This window comes from Thunnus thynnus, chromosome 12 (genome assembly GCF_963924715.1).
Source record: "Thunnus thynnus chromosome 12, fThuThy2.1, whole genome shotgun sequence".
Taxonomy (NCBI): domain Eukaryota; kingdom Metazoa; phylum Chordata; class Actinopteri; order Scombriformes; family Scombridae; genus Thunnus; species Thunnus thynnus.
In genome coordinates this window covers 1245375-1263611 of record NC_089528.1, presented here as the reverse complement: position 1 = coordinate 1263611, position 18237 = coordinate 1245375, and the positions used below count along the sequence as shown (strand labels likewise).

Genomic DNA, 18237 nt, shown 5'->3' with positions numbered 1-18237 from the left:
AAGAAAATTAAATAAAATCCAAACCATGACCTTCTGCTGTGTTTAAATATATATAGTGGTAACTGCTTATAGTGATCACAATTACAGTGATCAGCTGCTTATATGGATCAAAATGCTTGGGACGGAATTGTTCCTATACACCATTTATGCTGTTTAAATAAGTCGCCTATTGAAATCAAGTAGTCTGCCTACAGTGTTCATTTTTGGACTTTTCATACATGACAACATATGGAAAAACATTTTAAACTACGTAAATCTATTTTTGTACTTCACTTCCATGATAAGCGGCTGCTGCTGCGTGCACACTGAAATCATGACAGAGACAGAAAGTAATTTTCTCTCAATGACAAATGTAGTCTCCTTGAAGCTTATGACAATAAAAGGGGGGGAAGAAATTTAAGTAAATTTCACCACTATCATCGCCTGTTCTGTTGCCGGGGAAAATAAGGAACTTGTCATTGGCAAAAGTCAGAACCCCCGCTGCTTCAAAAATGTGCGCACACTGTGTTTGAAACAGCTGTATTGTATTTTGAAACAGTCAATAAAATTCAGTAACTTTATATTCATATAGGCTAATAAATATACAAATGTCAATTAGATGGTATTCTGTATGACAAATAAAGAAAACAAAATGTTATATATAATGTTATAATAATAATCTGCTTATAGTGATATTTGAACCGGACAGATGTGATCATTATAAGCTGTTTCCACTGTACTTATATCCTGCTCCAGTTTCTTCAATCTTCAACTGGAACTTAATTTTTAAATTTCATTGAGGCTTGTAAATGAACATCCTGTGAAAGAGAAAATGTGTCAAAGAATATGATAATGTTGGTAATGGTAAGTTGGTTCTCTTAAGTTGCCTACAACATAATTACTACCATAGAGAATGAATACAAAAAAAGTAGAGAGAGTTACTATAGCTGCTGCACTGCCCAGTTTGGTTGTGTGCCACGTCCCCAGGGCCTGGGGCAGTCGCTCCCTCTGCCCCTGTGGTCGCTCTGCTTATGATCTTATCTTATCCCTTTATCCTGGAACAGCACAACTTTCAACATGAGGCTGCCTCTTAAATCCATTACACCAAAGAGAAGACCCCCTTCACAGACCTGATGAGGATTACCTCTAACTGGGTCATAAAATACCTCCACACAAAGAAAAAAAACAAGTTTTCTCTTTTTGAAAAGCAGAACAAAACAATGTTTTTCTCAGTGTCACGTTGATTTGAATAGATTTAGCTCCTTGTGAGTTTTTGGGTTCTGCTTGTTTATAGTTCAGCATCCTCAGTGGCTTCCTAGAATGTGATTAGTTCATGTTTTTGAAAGAATACTCAAATTTTCATTCACCAGTTTAATGTCATTGCAACTAATTCCATCACTGTTTTCCATCCCAGACCTTATTGAAATGTCATTTCCCTTTGTCTATTTTTGTATAGAGCACAATTTCACAGATAGCTTTTGTTCCTTTGCAGATCTTACTGGGCTTTTTCACAGATCAGCTGTTCAGTCCTTTACTGTAGGTGCTGAACAACCATTAAAAAGGGAAATACATAGTACAGTCAGACATTTCATTCTACTGATTAATGTTTCTGTTCAGCAACATGTTTTCTAGATTAAAAACACACTTTCCCCTATTATTCTGTGTCTATTACCATAGACACAAAATTAGACTGTATGACTGGATTGTGTTGTGCCAGGTGGGCATGAGGAGGTGTCTAACTTTGAACTACAATAATTTTTAAAAATTATGTAAGGCTTAAAGTCTCACTGCAGAGAGTGGCATCAGAATTGCATCTGTAGAAACATTAAGGGGAACATTGGTAGAAACTGAAAACTTTGACCATGACTTGCCACGAGATCCTCTTTCACACAGGATCCAGATGACACATCCTCACTACTGCAACTAAACACTATCAGGACATTGAGCAACGCTATCTGCCTTGAAACAGATGATGTGATATAAAACGTTGATTAGAGTATGGACTGGACTGGAGTGCACACTGGGGTTCCATTTCATGTTTATGTACGATAGTGAAATGTGATCATGTTGAAGTGTGTTTGTTCATTTGTAGTATGGTTGTCCAAAAATGCAACTTCATGCAAGTTTTCATTAGAAAAAGTAGAGGCAACCACAGTAATAGAGTTAAGGGATGATATCACCCAAAATCTGTCTTTTGATTTTCATTCTTCTTTTCTTTTCATTCACACTAGGGCTGCAACTAACCATTATTTTCATTGATTAATATAGCAATTATTTTTTGATTAATTGATCCATTGTTTTGCCTATAAGAATAGGAAAATAGTGAAAAATGCTGGTTACAATTTCTTAGTGCCCATGGTGACATCTTCAAATGTCTTGTTTTGTCTGAACAACTGTCGAAAATTCAAAGAAATTTAGTTTACTATCATGTATGCCTTGATTCACACCATATAGATTTAGAAGGTGGCTGTAAACGTTTGCAGTTTGTGCCATCATGGAGTACAATGGCTGTGATGAGCTTAAATTTATGTCACGTACAATGGTTTTTAATAGTGACAAGTTTGCATGGTGGAAAATAAGAACATGAGCATAGAATAAGCAAACTTCTCGAACCATCCAACAAAATCCACTTCTCCACTTTTCAACTGTGTGCTTGGTATGTTGCAAACACTCAGTTACATATTATTTCGAAGAACAAAACAAAGTCAGATTCCTAGATGTGTGCCCCAAATTCGTACAAATAGTAGGAGGGGCAATATATTTGAAATGATCAAATAACATTTTTTTTCTCAGAAAGACTGGCTATGAGTGAAGTGTTGAGGTTGTTTTGCAGGTTTATTGTCAAGCAGATAATTTCTTTCTTGTTCCTTTAAAGTGATTAGTACATCCCCGGCTTCTTGTTTTGTAATGCATATGAGGAGGCAGGCTCATTACCAGGCCCTGCACCTGTCACTCTCACACACACACACACAGTTCCCCCCTCCCCCCCAAACTCCTCGTCATCCTCCTCTTATCAATTCTGATGAATGTGTCGAGAACAAAGGCCAACCTATACATTCACACACACACACACACACACACAGACACATGCTTATGGTAAGAATCTATCCGATTATAAGGTTAAAAAATCAGTTAAGCTGCTAACTGATAGCACTGATCAAAAGCAAAGTAACATTCATGTTATTTGTTAATTTATTGGTTATTGAAGGGCTGTTTAGGTGATTTTAAAGACTATTTGTTATAGTATTTCACCCTTCAGCTTGTGATATGTAATGTTTTGCCAATAGCAGTGAAATTTTAATACACCACTACATTCGTTCAAAAGTATAACCTTTATGGTACAGAATTGAATCTGCTCTGTGTAAAGTAACAGACATATAAATAATAGAAATTTTATTTATATAGCATTTTTCTTAACAATGTTACAAAGTGCTTTACAAAGGAAAGTAAAACCAACAAGGCAGATAAAATAAGCAAAGAGGAACAAAGAGGTAAAGGCAGAAGTACATAGTAATAAATAGAAGATGCACAATAATAGTAATAATAAGACAATAGAATGCACAGGAATAAAATAATGATAAAAAATAAGATAAGATAACATCAATTAATAGGTGTAAAAACAGTAATTAAAAATATCAAATATTTCCAAAAGCTTTCACAAAGAAAAAAGTTTTAAGACGAGTTTTAAAAGAAACTAATGTGTCTGAGTTCAGTGGGCAAGGAGTTCCAGAGAGTGGGGGCTCTGACAGCAAAAGCTCGACCACCCTCTGTCACAAGCTGTGACCTGGGAATGACCAACAGGGCTCCATCTGCGGATCTTAAGGGTCAAGGGGGCACATACCAGTTCAGTAGTGCAGATACATAACTGGGAGCAAGGCCGTTTAATGCCTTAAAGGTAAGTAATAAAATTTTAAAATCAATACGAAGGCTAACTGGGAGCCAGTGTAGGGAGGCAAGCACAGGGGTGATGTGCTCATACCTTTTTGTCCCAGTAATGAGGCGAGCAGCAGCATTTTGGACCAGCTGGAGACGGTGAAGGGAGCCCTGGCTGATACCTGAATAAAGTGCGTTGCAATAGTCGAGTCGAGAATAAATAAAAGCATGTATAGTTTTTTGAAGATCAGCAAAAGATAAAAATGACCTAATTTTAGAGATGATCTTCAACTGGTAAAAACACAACTTCACAACATTTTTGACTTGATTCTCAAAACAGAGGTTGGAGTCAAATATGACCCACAGATTCCTAGCAGCCTGTGTAATATTCATTGACAGATCGGCAAGGTTTGCTCTAAAAGAGCTTACAAAATTTGGTGGACTGAATAGAATGACCTTGGTTTTGTTGTCATTGAATTTAAGAAAATTCTGGGACATCCAGGATTTAATGTCAGAGAGGCATGATTTAAGTTTGACTAGGCTGCTAGGATCCGAGGGTTTTAATGGTAAGTATAGCTGTGTGTCATCAGCATAAAAGTGATACTGCACATCATGATTCTGAATAAGCTGGCAAAGGGGCAGCATGTATATGGAGAACAGAAGGAGCCCAAGAACTGAGCCTTGAGGAACCCCACAATTCAACTGCGCTATCATGGAGGTGGAGTTACACAGAGCAACAGAAAAAGTTCTATTGAGGAGCTATGACTGTAATAAAGTAAGAGCCGGGCCCCTGATCCCCACCCAGTTCTCTAGGCGATTTAGGAGGGTACTGTGGTCGACAGTATCAAATGCGGCACTTAAATCTAAAAGAACTAAAATCAAGCAGTCACCTCTGTCTGCAGCTAAAAGTACGTCATTAGTTACTTTAACAAGGGCTGTCTCAGTACTGTGAAATGCTCTAAAACCAGACTGGAAGCAGTTTAAAACACTATAACGATTCTTAAAAGAAATCAATTGAGAAGAAATTACTTTCTCCAGAACCTTAGATAAAAAAGACAGTTTGGAGATAGGCCTGTAGTTGCTTAAAGACAGAGGGTCCAAATTAGGTTTTTTAAGTAAAGGGTGGACAATGGCATGCTTAAAACTATCTGGAAAAGAACCGGAGGTCAGGGAATTATTAAAAATGTGCAAGATAACAGGACTAACTGTGGGAAATACCTCCTTGAGCAGCTTGGTGGTGATTGTAACCCATTGTAATGGGTTGAAATTGGGTAAAAGAGGCCGGATTATGATGTTGAATGGAGAGAATGTGGGAAGCAGGCTGGATTTGGGACCTGATGATCTCCACCTTGCTAATAAAATGAGTAAGGAATCTGTTAGAGAGCTGAACATCTGAATCAGGAGAAGAGGTGGAGGTGTCATGAATAACAGAGTTAATGACTGCAAAGAGAACTTTTGGATTATGATTGTTTCTGGAGATTAAGTCTGAAAAGTAAGCTGATCTGGCATCCTTTACTGCATTCCGGTAAATTGACATTAGGTTTTTGAGGGTGATATGTGTCGATTCTAACTTGATGGCCCTCCATTGTCTTCTTAGTGCCTGAGTGTGGTCATTGAGCCAGGGGAGGTTATTTGGTTTTTGTGTCCTTGTTTTAAACGGTGCAATAAGATCTAAAGTGGCACATGTTGTAGAATACTGTCCCAGGAAAAAAAGTACACTGCACATCTGCACATAATTTAAGTATATGTCCATGTCCACTCATGATTTATGTACTTAAAGTGTGCTATTTTCAAGGTACTAACATTGTACTTAATATACTAATGACATACAGTAGAATTAGAGCAATTAAAAATTCACTGAAATATACTTTACATGCTATTTTGAGACACCATTAAGCTGTAATCAAGTGTGCTTAAATACATATTTTGAAATGTACTTTGTGTGGCGTTTAAGTATATTTAAATCCACCTTTAGGACAACTATCAATATACTTTTAATATACAATAAATACTATATGTTTATAATTGAAATATGTAAAATAATACATTAGAAGTACAATATGAATGAATTCCAAATTAAGTGTGTCATACGTTTATTATCAAAACATAAACATGCTGACATGAAACTTAATGGTGTCTCAAAATAGCACAGTTGAGCCCAAGGTGCAGTTTAGTATATTTGAAATTGAACTAATTATATGGTACTGGTCAAAAGTTTTGACACGCTTTCTCATTCAAGGGAATGGGAAGGTGTGTCCAAACTTTTGGCTGGTACTGTATATCATTAAAACATTAGTACAAAGGTTCTCAACCTTCTTTAGGCCAGTGCCCCCCTATCCATTATCCTGTTTCCTTACTGCCCCCATCAGTTAAAATGTAGACTAATTGTCTTCCCTCAGTATTAATATTGATTATTTCTCTGTGTTATGTCATTAAAAAAGCATGTCATTGGATGCCAAATAACAGATTTGTTTAACTGGGCAGTTGGAATATCATTATCATTAGTTTCCCAGGGAGCAAAAAAGCCATGTGAATAGAAATCAATCAATTCAATTTAATTTTATTTATATAGTGCCAAATCATACCCAACAATTCCTCCATGAACAAACGGAAGCGGCAAGAAACCTCAAGCAGAACCGTGCTCTAGGTGGCTGGCCATCTGCCTTGACTGGTTGGGTTGAGAAAGAAAGAGGAAAGGGGGGGGGGGGACAGGGAAGCATAATAACAACAATACTAACAATAACAACAATAATAACAATAGAGATGACTAGTATATTAATATAATAACAGCCGGAGAAGGTGTCAATGCCGGACCATGCTGTTATCACTCAGGCTCTGGAGTTGTTGTTTTACAATGCTATCCAGTTGATTAAATAATCATACCTGCAGCAGTCTGGCAGAGACTGTCAAATAAAATCACCAGGTCAAAGGCTAAGCCCACAGGAGTTTTAGTCACGGGTTTAGGGGTCCTCCCCCAAGAAAATTTGATGTTATTTGATTATAAACTATGCATTTTCACATAATTTTGGACTATTATCATTATAATATTCATTTTAAAAAACGCACCATTAAATGGCATTATGTGCCATTAAAAAATAATAATCACAAGACATATGTAAAACAGGCTTATAGTGCATGGATTTGAACAGCGATTTTCTCATCCTCCCATAGTCAGGCTGTAGCCACTAGCCAGTTGTAGGGACGGGTATGGTTAAAATTTTATCTTTATCTTATCCATAGGCCTACACTTATTGGTCGTGTTCTTTATCAACACTTATCGGTTCTTTTAAATTACTAAAAAAGTGTTTATTTTAAATGACCAATTTTTTTTTTTTTTAAAGAATGAATTTAGAACAGGATTACAATAGAGTTATATTCTAAATATGACAAATATTGTTTGATTCCATCAGCAAAGTCACCATATAAATACAATAATATCTCACTGTTAAAAAATCACAAATGTCAGTAAAATAAATTGTATTTCTAACATTAAAATAATGAGAGAAGTTTAGAAAGAATAAAGAACACAGACATCAGTCACTATCAGGCATTCCTCCTGTCCTCCTCCTTCTGCTGCTGGTTGAGAGGAGGGGCTGTTTGAGCCAGTAGCTAAGTATAGCCAGTAGCTAAGTTTACAGGAATTTGCCAAATTTTAATACATGTTACAAACTAAGCTAAACATAAAACACCGACAAATAGAGCAGAGGAGAGGACAGAGAAGCTAGCGAGACCATAAATGACAGTAAAACGTAGTAGAGACTCAGCATAGTTTCCCCGTGTCTACACAGAAAGCATATTTAACAGAGCAGCATCAGCGAGAGCTCCCCGAGTCAAGTACAGTGTTGAGTGTAGGTCACCTGCGTTTTGGAAGCGAGCCCAATACACACATTGGAATGTAGTCATGTGTAAAACGGAGGAAAATAGACTTGACAGTATTGTGAAAAAACATAGGAAATCCCTGAAATCTTATGATAAAATTATAAAAATGTGCATTCAAATGTAGGACTAAACTGGCATTCAAACAGACACACACACAAATGCCGCACAAGAACACCTCAGTGCTGCCCCTTTCAAAAATATTGGTTCCAGCGCCCCCCCTCCGATGTTTTCTGAACGCCCAAACTACATTAGTACATTAGTACCAGTGTTACCCCTAGTGTTTCCACGGACCGCCAGGCTAACGAGAACCCCTGCCAGGCCAAAAAAATATTTTTTTCATGCCAAAAATAATGCCAAATACCCATTCATTTGGAAATCAATAGCATTTGGGAGTCTGTGCAGCGCTGTACTGAAACCTGAGTTAACCTCTGTGTTGTTGCCTCGGAAACTTGGCAGCATAGCTCCTTTTAAGGAATAGGGCAGTGCGTAACATGTGCGTAGTGAGAGAGCAAGCAACAGAAAAGTGACAGTGAATGCGAGCAGAGCAGAGGAAAAAGTTAGCAGTAAGTTGTCTAGTAAAAAGTCTCGTCAGTTGTTTCCCCAAGAGCTGGAAAAGGGAAGGGGGTTAGCTCCAAAATTAGCAAAAATGGGTTAGCCTAACCTGAAGACACTAAATAGAGAACGGAGAAATGTGTGGCTGAGTTCAATCTGTTCCGTATCATCTAACATCTCCCCCCCCCCCCCCCCCCCCACCAGTCAACTGAGTACAATGTAAGTATGCCAAAAGTAGCATAGTTTAAGTACAGACAGCACAATTTTGAGTATAATCAAAGTACAATTTTTTTACATACTTAGAATATTTTAACAACACACCTGAGAAAATGTGAGTGTAGATTCAAGCCAGTATGTAAAAGTAAGTACAAGAAATTGTACAAAACACTCCCCAAACCTCCCAAATAACAGGACCAAATAAAAACATGTACAACCATCTTTCTGTCATTTGAATTGGACTGGTTTCTGAACACAATGAAAAAATTGTTAATGCCTTATGTACAGAAGTTAGCCATAACTAAGTTACTTATGACTAATAAGTTTAATATTAGATGGGATGGCAGTGCATGGATACGTTTTTAAAAATAAGATTAACATGAACACAACATTATGGCTCTCTTGCTGTTTTCTGTAATTGAAACTGCAGTTGGTAATTAGCTAATGTTGGCCTGCTATAATTGCTTTTACCCCCATCCCCATGCAACATAATTTTGCTTAACTGTTGTTCACCAAATTTACTTTGCCTGTAACTTTGCTCAGACCATCAAATCAATAACCATGCAGGAATATGTTTATTCTTACTTTGAGCATTGATAATCCACAAATAAAATCCACTGCAGCAGCTAGCAGAACCTGGAGGTTTCTGTTTTTCAGAGCATGTGGGATGCCGTTCTGGGACTCCAATCTCCGATGACTGTCTTTCTGACTTTCTGACTGACTTTCACTGTGGTGGAGAAAATTGTAGTTCTATTTGTCATCACATCACACAACGCATTAGAGTTACTGTAGAACCTGAGTCCACCAGCATGAAGCAGAATGTCCCCTCAACAGTCACAGGGGCATACCAGCAGTTTCCTATCCAGGTTCAGCCCAGCACCACAAGTCTCTCCTGCTGACTGTCTAATTCCGTCTAATTCACCTGCCGGTTGCAACTACCCCACTTGTTCGGTGCGCCACACTGCTTCCTCACTAGCAAGGGGTCAGGACACAGTGTCTGGGGGACGATGTGGTCCCTGTTTCATGTCCCTGGTTCATGAGAGTAAAGGGGCTGGTGGATAGGCTGTATACATCCCCAGCAGACCCATGGGTGCAGCCTGGGACATTGCACCACTTGCAGTATGGCAACCCACACTAACTGGGTTAGTTCTTCCACAGAGGCAGGCTCCACGACATTACTTTCAGTCCCACTTGTAGCTGTCACCTTTGCGGATATGTCAGGCTCGCATCCCAGGGGACCTGCACACAACTTAGCCTGGAGTGTCCTGGGGTAGTAAGCTAACTCTCTCTGAATGGCAGGGGGCATGTGAGCATACTGTAGGTGCAGTGAACCAGCCCCTCGGTTTGTTGGCAAGATCCCTCAGCAGCTCCCCGGGTTGTTGCTGCCGGCTGAACAGTACATGAACCAAAGTGCTGCACCATTTAAATTTTGACCTGGTGGTGTTAGAGTAATAGTCAGGGAATCACCAAGTCAGTTGGCTTCTGCATACTTCATTACTGATAATGTGCTGACCTCTGAATCTGTTTGTGTCTTTGGTTCAGGGAAGTGTGAGGACAGTTTGGCCACTCCTCTCCCCTACAGCTCCTTCACCAGTTCATCAGTGTATGCTCGAGACCATGGAGCTGGTTATGCTAAACTCAATCGGAAACAAGGTATGCCTTTTGTAATGATTTTGTTTGCAAACTATTGACTGCTGCATGGAATGTTGATCCTGGTTTGTGATGCATCTCTTCCAATATGCAATGCTAATAGCCACGCAAATGCAAAAAGAGAAGGGTGTACAATGATTTTAAAATGATTTATATAAATTTATGAATATGAATGATGGTGAAAGGAATAGGTTTTGTAAAGACTTCCTTTTCCCTTCATCTCTCACCCTGTCCACGCCTATAACACCCATAAAACCAGGTGCTGGAGGGTGGTCACCCTCGGATACAGACCGTTACCAGTGGTTACAGGTGGACCTGGGTTCACGGAAGCAGGTGGTTGCCGTAGCGACACAGGGTCGCTACAGTAGCTCTGACTGGACCAGCAAATATATGCTGCTTTACAGTGACACACAGAAAAACTGGCGGCCTTATCTACAGGATGGAAACATCTGGGTAAGGAACATTGTATGTTATGTATAGTAATGTCATCTTATCTCATCTAAACCTTTCATTCTTTGAAACCATTTAATGCAATTTACATGAAAAATGACAGACACCATTATGTCATTCACATACTGCTGGATTCAGTGCAACTTAGTCCAGTGACAGTGATGATTTGTCAGAGATGCATGTTAGGGATAAATGTCCATATATAACTTTGAAATTCTCAGTGACCCAATGAAAGGCGTGTACTGGATGTGTTTCAATCTATAATCAGACATTTGAGGGGAACGTGAACAATGATGGTGTGGTTCGCCATGAGCTGCAGCATGCCATTCTGGCTCAGTACATCCGCTTCATCCCACTGGACTGGAGCAGTGAGGGACGCATCGGACTACGTCTGGAGGTCTACGGCTGCTCATACTGTGAGTACAAGTGGGCAAGGGAGGAAAAACCTGAATCCACCAGCCAGCCTACTGTATTCCATTCTACAGTATGTTTCATCAGGGGGTGGAGCTGGGGTGGTGTGTGTGTGTGTGTGTGTGTGTGTGTGTATACATATTTTGAATGCATATTTAAAGGTCCTTGCAAATCTGAGAACCCAGTCTCACATTAAAATAGCTACGTTGGCCCACAGCACAAGATGTATTAGTTTCACAATAATGACTCTAAAATTGTGAGATGCCTATGTTTTTTTGACCTTTTGACTTGCTGCTGAAGTATGTTCCTCACTGTCATCATGTTAAGGTTTTCTTTTAATTATATCTTTAATATTTCTAAACACAAAAACACGAAAGTGTCCTTGATAACTCAACAATACGATAGGTTAATATTAAGGCCACCAGTTTTTTCTTTTGATTCTGAGAAATAATGTTATATCTGAAATAAACCAACATCTTTACTTTTTCTTAACATAGATCCTCTAGATGCAGTGTAGTTACTAGATCAGCACTACTAGTTATACTACTAGATACTAGATATTTGATATATTCAGTAGATATATCTTTTTATGACCCTATTTACAACCCTACTTTGCAAACTGGAAGAACTACAATTGTGGTGCTGATTTGTATTAAGCTGCATGGCACGGCTCTAGGGAATTGTAATTTTTTAGAAATATTGGTGTTTTTCCTGGAATTGGAAGTTGTAAATACTGAATTGAGAGTACACTGAGGAGTTTAAGGGGGATGGTAAACACATTTGTGTAATCAGATTTTAAATATCTAATTGTTAAATGGATGAAAATTAATTGTAATCATATTTTACCCATATTTGACAGTGCCCCCAGTTGTTGATTATGCTCACATGATAGCTGAGGTCAAGAGTTTTCTATAACAGTTGGTTCCATGTCTGCAGCCCCTTTTGTTGCTGAATTATAAGCCTTCAAACATTCACTGAGGTCAAGGTTCAAAAGGTCAGTATTTCAAAGCAGGAGTCATGTAGGATCTTCATACTGACATATGTTACTCTCCAGGCTGAGACCTTTCCAACAATGTATTTGGTTTAGCTCTATGACAAAATATTAATTTTCTCATTTAATTGACCCAAGCCATCCCAGGCCATTTCAGAGAGCACTTTGAAGGCCCAATATATAGAATAAAGTTTTTTGTTTGTTTTTCTGTTTTTCTTTTTTAGTGGAAATAGTGACACCTTCAGAGATTACAAATCTTCTGAAAATCTGGGGCATTATTACAAGCTTGGAGGAAGGCCTGAAATGCTTGGGTTAGGGTTAGGGTTAGGGTTAGGGTAAGGACTGAAAAGACCAAACCGTTCTCAATGCCAGGTCATCAAATACTGACACATGCATAGGCTACTGTTTACACAACCCTGGAGATTTTCTGTACCTTTATGATTCTTGGTTTTGGGATTTTATGTCAGCATGACATACAGTGGCCCATTCAATCAGAATCTGTTTTATTAGCCAATGCAAGGACACAAAGAATGTGTCTTGGTGTTTGCTCCCAAAAAACACAACACAGAAGAGTAAAAATAGACAAAAGTAAGGTAATAATAATAATAATGAATTAAACAAAGTAATATTAAAATTAAATTGAAATTTTAAAAATCTATTTACGGAAAGGAATAGTTGTATAATAGTTATGAAATGGGATATAAAACTTGTGAAATATTGACTGTACAAAGGAAATATGGACTGTGCTATGGACAAAGAAATGAAGTGTATGAAATGTATAAAGGTGACAAGAGCAACAATTAAATCTGACATGCACAAATAATTCAATTATGTAACAGTGGAGGCTGAAGCAATGCACAGTCCAAAATCCAGTTTGATGAAATATATGAAAGTGACAAGTGCAGGGATTACATGAGGGAATAAATGTAGTCCAGTTTGATAACCCCGTCTTCATCCCGTTTATATGGCCATAGTACAAGATTTGATACACACACACACACACACACACACACACACACACACACAGTGATTTATTAGATGACATGGCTCAATATTAATTGAGAAAGATTCTATGGGCAAAATCCACAATAGGATTGCATGGATTTTGCGACCGCTAAACCTGCACAAATGGGACAAAAAGATAGCATGTAATTCACAAAGCACCTGCAAAGGTTGAAATGCACTGCAAACTGTGCTACCAAGCCAATAGTGTCATGATGCGCCTGTGCCATTTGCATGTATGAAAATTAGGTAATATTCATACATTCAGTGCAAAATTGCTAAATTAAATTCAGATATAAAATTCACATGCCTAATATTCAAAAGCTATGTTCAAGTTGTTCTATTCCAGTAAGCTCAATTCAGATCTAAAAATTCAAGTCAAGTCTAAAACTCCAACATGCTTTGTCAAATGTAGACGCTAAAAGTAGCTGCTGTGTTTTTGACTAAGACTAATTCACAAAGCATTTTAGCGCTAAAAGTAGCTTATTAGTCTTAGAGAAGTAAGAGGAAGTCCAGAGGACTCCTAAATCACTAAGACCTGCTCACAAGGTTAATCAGGACTTTGAATGATACTGAACTTTGTAAAGTATATTTTGATGGCAGGAATAAGGATTCAATCAATGCACCAAAATATTAAAACAACAGAATAACATCAGAAGTTCAGTTTGGCACCTAAGGACTTATGATATTACCGTTGTCTGTCAGAATTACACATCACACCAAAATACACTCTTCACACTTTTGAGAGTTGAAGTGAACATTAACTAATCACCAAGTGCAACAAATGCCCCACACATGTCTATCACTGGATTACCTGGTAAAATAGGCTCTACTGTATATTTATCAGATCAATAAGTGAGATCTTTTTCAGTCAAATGGAAAAAAAAACATCTCAGTACCAGCATGTAGGTGGTATTTGATGCCAGATACAATCTACTGGACAAGTCAGTATTTTACTTTGTTTCATTTATGAAATCTATCTGTACTGTATATCCATCTATCCATCCTGTTCTAATCTATCTAATCACGCTGCTATGTGTTCATGACTATTTTCATTAACATTCACTGACACAGCTGTCAGCCAATCACTGTGGAGATAGTAAGTGCATCAATGAAACATGATGTCATCCATAGCGACAGGGTCAACCTCGCCCCTTCTCTTAGATCAGGAGTTCTCTCAGGTCCTAAATTAAATTTGCTCTCAGCAGCTTTGCAAATTGGTCTTAATTTTTAGCGTAACTTAGGAGGAGTCCTAGTGGTAAGACAAGATTCTTTGTGAATATGGCCCCTGGTCTATAGTAAGAGTTTGGATCTGTTCAGGAGCTGATTTACAGATAATTGAAGGTAATGGATCTGTGTGTGTTGAGTTTTTTTGGTGTGGGACAGGTTCAGGTTTAGGTTAGTTGGGAGATAAAACTTGTTTTTCACTAACATGCAGTTTGTGGCATATACAATGGATAATTGTGTGGTTTTAGCTACTCAAAATGTGTGTCTGATATAGGCCTACTCTGTTTTGGAAGTACCGCAAGGAATCCCCCAACTGTAAGAGCGTATTTCATGTCCTGCTTACAGCTATGATGGGCACTGAACAAATTTGGGACACAAAACAACTAATTTCACTTGTGCCAAGAAGCCAGCACAGCAACCAGATTTGACAGTCCTGGATCCCAGCTTAAGATCTCCTCTATTGGCAGAATATATCATTTAGTTTTTGTTTTTGTTTTGTCTCCCAGGGGCAGATGTGATCAGTTTCGACGGCCATGGCATCATCTCATACCGCCTCAGGAGTAAAAAGATGAAGATTGTGAGGGATGTCATCTCTCTGAAGTTTAGAACCACGGCAGGAGATGGGGTGCTGCTCCATGGAGAGGGACAGCAGGGAGACTACATTTCCCTGGAGCTCCGTGGGGCACGACTGCGGCTCAGCATCAACCTAGGTAGGTTTCCATGAAATCTGTGTGATTTCAAGGACAGCAAAAGCACTATTTCCAGTGTTTTCCAGAGGCAGCCTATTCTATTCTGTTGATTTTAAGGACTATTATCTACTGCTAAAAATGACATGATAAACATTGACAATCTGCTCCTGCATTTGTGATGTACTCCTCTTTCCAGGCAGTAACCAGTATGGTTCCATCCAGGGTCACACCTCTGTGACCAGTGGGAGCTTACTGGATGATGACCACTGGCACTCAGTTGTCATAGAGCGTTACCGTAGGAATGTCAACTTCACTCTGGATCACCACGTTCAGCAGTTCAGGACCAATGGAGAGTTTGACCACCTGGACCTGGACTATGAGGTAAAGACTCCCTATGGGTCATACTATCAGGCATTTTCATCATCGTAGCCTCATGTCACTGGGATGTTTGTACTTAAAAACACAAATAGAAAATGAGTATACCATTACTATTAATAAGATAGACAGAAAGAAAATGTATTTAAGCAAATAGATTTGGATTCCAGCTGTAACTGAAAGCTAGTTATGAATTCCTGACAGTGAGTGCATGTTGCTCAAAGTAGTAGGACCAATGTTCAGTCCATATTGTCCACTCTGCTGTGTGTCCTCAGATCAGTTTTGGAGGGCTGCCTGTATCAGCAAAGCCAAGCTCAGGAGGCAGACAGAACTTTGTGGGCTGTATGGAGGGAATCACCTACAACGGAGACAACATCACTAACCTGGTCCGCAGGAACAAGGTGGACACCTCCAGCTTTGTAAGACAACTTTCTATGCCTCTGAGTGTGTGTGTGTGTGTGTGTGTGTGTGTGTGTGTGTGTGTGTGCGTGCGCATGTGCCCACTAAGGTGTGCCCGAATACAAATACGTTATTCAGCAAAACACAAATAGTGGGTTTTTACAAACATTTATTTCGTAATTTCATATGTATAAACTCCATCTTTGCTTGCCACTTGGTGGTAACTATTTCAAAAAGGTGAATATTTCACCTGTAGTGATAGCGATCTGTAACATCAGATACAGGTTCATTACTTGAAACTTCATATGGAACTGTGAACATTGCATCGACTAGTAAAATAAATGTGCTACAAATAACCAGCATCTATTTATTTTACAGTATACACAAAGCCACCTGAAACAGTGTGATTCAAATAGGTCAACACTGAAACTGTCTTCTTCCTGTCACACCAAGCATCATTAATTTGATCCTCCCTCCTGTTACGTGTGTGTGTTTGTGTGAGTGTGTATGTTTTGTTGACCAGTGTTTTCCTCTGATTAAAATAACAGGATAATACAAACAGTGGTATGATGTCTCAAAACTGCTCCTTAGCTCCTTCAGGTTTTGAGAGTAAATGGTATACTTGTCATGATTTACAGCTGGTGCAGGTTGAAATTTGTTCAATTCAGCATTGATTCAGCTGGTAACACACTTTTGGACATCTTGTAATGTTACGAAAAGCTGACTGGGCACATTTGATTTTTGGCTGGACCACAATCAGACTTCATGTGATTAGAAACTACCCCCCCCCCCCTTCATTTTCCCTTAGGCATTTGCCATTTGGGTTTTCAAGCTTTATGTAAATGAGGAGGCATGGCCCAAAGGCTGTAGGGAGGTTTTGAAACAGCTGGGGTGCAGAGGCACGGTGAGTTTGGCAGAGCAGACTGAGTCCAAAGTAGAAGATGAACCAAAGAGTATAGACGCACAGGAGACAAAACTCTGGTGCTTTTTTGACAACTGTCACTAGATGGCGCTTCTGTAGCACTGATGCCATTTTGGACTGAAAATGCCATCACATTCATTCAAATTCATCACATCTTACATGCCCCCCATGCTGCCCCCCCTGCCATTTCAAACCCTTCCTCCAGCCTTTGGGCCACGCCTTCTCATTTAGATGCAGCTTGAAAAGCTAAATGCCAAATGGCAAATGCCTAATGCAAAATGGAAAAGATTAAATTTAAAATGCAAATGCAAAAAAAAAAAAAAATCTATTTAAGCTTTTAATTTAAGTATTTCCTTTTAAGCTTTTGCGTTTTCCATTTTGGGTTCCATATTTGATGTTTTCCTTTTCTTATTTCCATTGCCATTTTCAATTTCATCTTTACAAATTAAGCTCTCAGTATGAGCATTTCCATTTTAGCTTTTGCATTTTAAATTTCGTTTTTTTCATTGTCACTTTACATTTTCAAATGATCATTTTACATTTTAGCTTTGCTTGTTCAATTTTCTTTTTATTTTTAAGTCTAATTATGGCCTGGTTATTCCTTGTAATGTACGAAAATAATTATCTTTTTAATTTTATGTCTTTTAATTTTCTATTTGGACTTTTAATTTTAATTATGACCAAAAATATCCTTTATATAAAATATGACACTCATGTAGGCTGTTATATCAGTTTAGTGTAGGTGCACTTGCAGTAACTGGATTAACTTGGCAGCCTCTGAATTTGCACCCAATGCTGTCAAAACTTTTATTTATAATTCCCACCACAGCTTCCAGATGAAGATTTAATATCCAGGAATTTGCATTATAGATACTACCACTGACTATCCCTGCAACAAATTGGCCACAATTTTGCACACCCAGACACAGTCCAGCCATATACTAGGTTTTGACCTTGTCTAGTTTTAACTAGACAGTATTTGTAGGTAAAAACTCAGGTGGGCACAAACATGAGAAGAACTTAAGTCCAGTATTTACTCTCCTTTTAGCTCTGGTTTGGTCTCCACTAACTCCTGAGAAAAATATCTGTGTCTTTAGCTGCTCAATGCTCCACTTTCTTCACCAGCTAGTTTCTAACTTTGTCTGCCTACTGTTTGGTGCTGGGTGGGTAGTGTACAGTGGGTTTATCAGGTTGATCAGAGCAGAGTTTGATAGCTGGAAAACCAAAACAATGAGCTTAACAAGGCTAATACACTCCTTGGAGCTAAGGAGCTGAATTGTTGATCATTTTGTATGGGTTCATCACTACAGGCAACACCTTTCACATTACATATAATCAGTCAATCCATTGTTGATAAAAAGATATTGAGTAGTACAGTTATAGAAGTAAGATAAAAGGTCCAGCCATGTGGATAAATATTTGTCAGACAGAGGAACAGAGGAGCAAAATAGAAATGTGGGGTTATACTTCTCTTTGGTTAAGACTTTCCAAGTCAAGTCTAGATGACTATGTATAACAAGCTTACTGTTCAAAGTTAAGACTCTGGTAAAATAGGATTCCTGAAGAAGTGTTAGTGTAACACAGAGTTTCAATCTCAAAATAAAAAGATTATTGAGTCTGAG

The 18237-nt window shown here is 38.5% G+C and overlaps 1 protein-coding gene across 1 annotated transcript in view; it reads left to right on the top strand.

The window, feature by feature from the left end:
- Positions 1-18237, top strand: part of cntnap2b (contactin associated protein 2b) — a 65825-nt gene that overhangs the window by 6251 nt on the left and 41337 nt on the right. The window contains exons 2-7 of the mRNA XM_067604772.1: positions 10042-10152; positions 10409-10602; positions 10868-11015; positions 14737-14940; positions 15116-15300; positions 15570-15713. Of these exons, the coding sequence (XP_067460873.1) occupies positions 10042-10152; positions 10409-10602; positions 10868-11015; positions 14737-14940; positions 15116-15300; positions 15570-15713 (986 nt within the window). The remainder of the gene's footprint in view (positions 1-10041; positions 10153-10408; positions 10603-10867; positions 11016-14736; positions 14941-15115; positions 15301-15569; positions 15714-18237) is intronic.